Genomic DNA, 1,175 nt, shown 5'->3' on the forward strand with positions numbered 1-1,175 from the left:
TGGAAAAACTGAATGAAAAGAAAAAGACTTTGTGGTCATCGATACAAACAGAAAAGAAAAAAGCAACAAAGAGCACCTCCCTGAAACACTGGCAAAATGAGATAGAAGCTATCTCTACAGAGATTAGTGACTGCACCTTGGGAATTGAACAACTTCTCAGAGAAATAGGCCAGATCTATGAAGTTCTGGAAGAAACTTTCCCCACAAAAGATCACCTTTTTCTCTCCCTTCCCCAGATTGCTGCAGAGCTAATGATATCTGGTCTTCCCATTGAGCTGATGGATGGGGATGCTTCATATGTGCCTCTAAAGTGGGTAGCAGCTGTTTTTGACAAGGTTTCTGAGAACCTTGGAGACAAACGGCTGTTTGTTCTCTCCATCCTTGGCCTGCAGAGCTCAGGGAAGTCCACCCTGCTGAATGCCCTTTTTGGGCTGCAGTTCACTGTCAGTGCTGGGAGGTGCACCCGGGGCGCCTACATGCAGCTCCTGAAGGTGGAGGAGACATTCACACAGGAACTTGGCTTTGATTTTGTGCTTGTTGTGGACACAGAAGGACTTCGCGCCCCAGAACTCAGCGGCAAATCCCAGAATCGTGACAATGAGCTGGCAACCTTTGTTATTGGACTTGGAAACTTGACTCTGATTAATATTTTTGGGGAGAATCCATCAGAAATGCAAGATATTCTACAAATAGTTGTCCAAGCCTTTCTGAGGATGAAACAAGTAAAAATCTCCCCAAGCTGCCTTTTTGTCCATCAGAATGTGGGGGAAGTCACAGCTAAAGACCAAACTATGGAAGGACGAAGGCGGCTAGAGCAGAGATTAGATGAAATGGCAGCAACCGCAGCTGAACAAGAACAGTACTCAGATGTAACCCGCTTTAGTGATGTCATTAAGTTTGATGTCAACACTCATGTTTACTACTTTGCTCATCTCTGGGATGGCAATCCTCCAATGGCCCCTCCCAACCCTCGCTATAGCCACAATGTCCAGGAACTGAAAAGTGGAATTCTTCTGACAGCCAAACAGGAATGTAGAGGAAGCGTCATGAAGATATCAGATGTAAAATTACGAGTCCAAGATTTGTGGAGAGCCCTGGTGAATGAGAACTTTATTTTCAGTTTCAAGAACACCAGAGAAGTCATGGCCATGAGCAAATTGGAAACAATGTATAAC

At 44.9% G+C, this 1,175-nt stretch overlaps 1 protein-coding gene across 1 annotated transcript; it reads left to right on the forward strand.

Annotated features, from left to right (window-relative positions):
- Positions 1-5: 5 nt before the first annotated feature.
- On the forward strand, positions 6-1,169 carry LOC144219070 (interferon-induced very large GTPase 1-like; the record flags this gene model as incomplete). The annotated part of the gene is made up of 1 exon (XM_077749050.1): positions 6-1,169. A coding segment is annotated over one exon (1,164 nt), but the record flags the coding sequence as incomplete, so codon positions are not given.
- Positions 1,170-1,175: the final 6 nt, after the last annotated feature.

The sequence above is a fragment of the Crocuta crocuta genome, unplaced genomic scaffold, assembly GCF_008692635.1.
Source record: "Crocuta crocuta isolate KB4526 unplaced genomic scaffold, BGI_CrCroc_1.0 C28500656, whole genome shotgun sequence".
In the NCBI taxonomy this organism is placed as follows: Eukaryota; Metazoa; Chordata; class Mammalia; order Carnivora; family Hyaenidae; genus Crocuta; species Crocuta crocuta.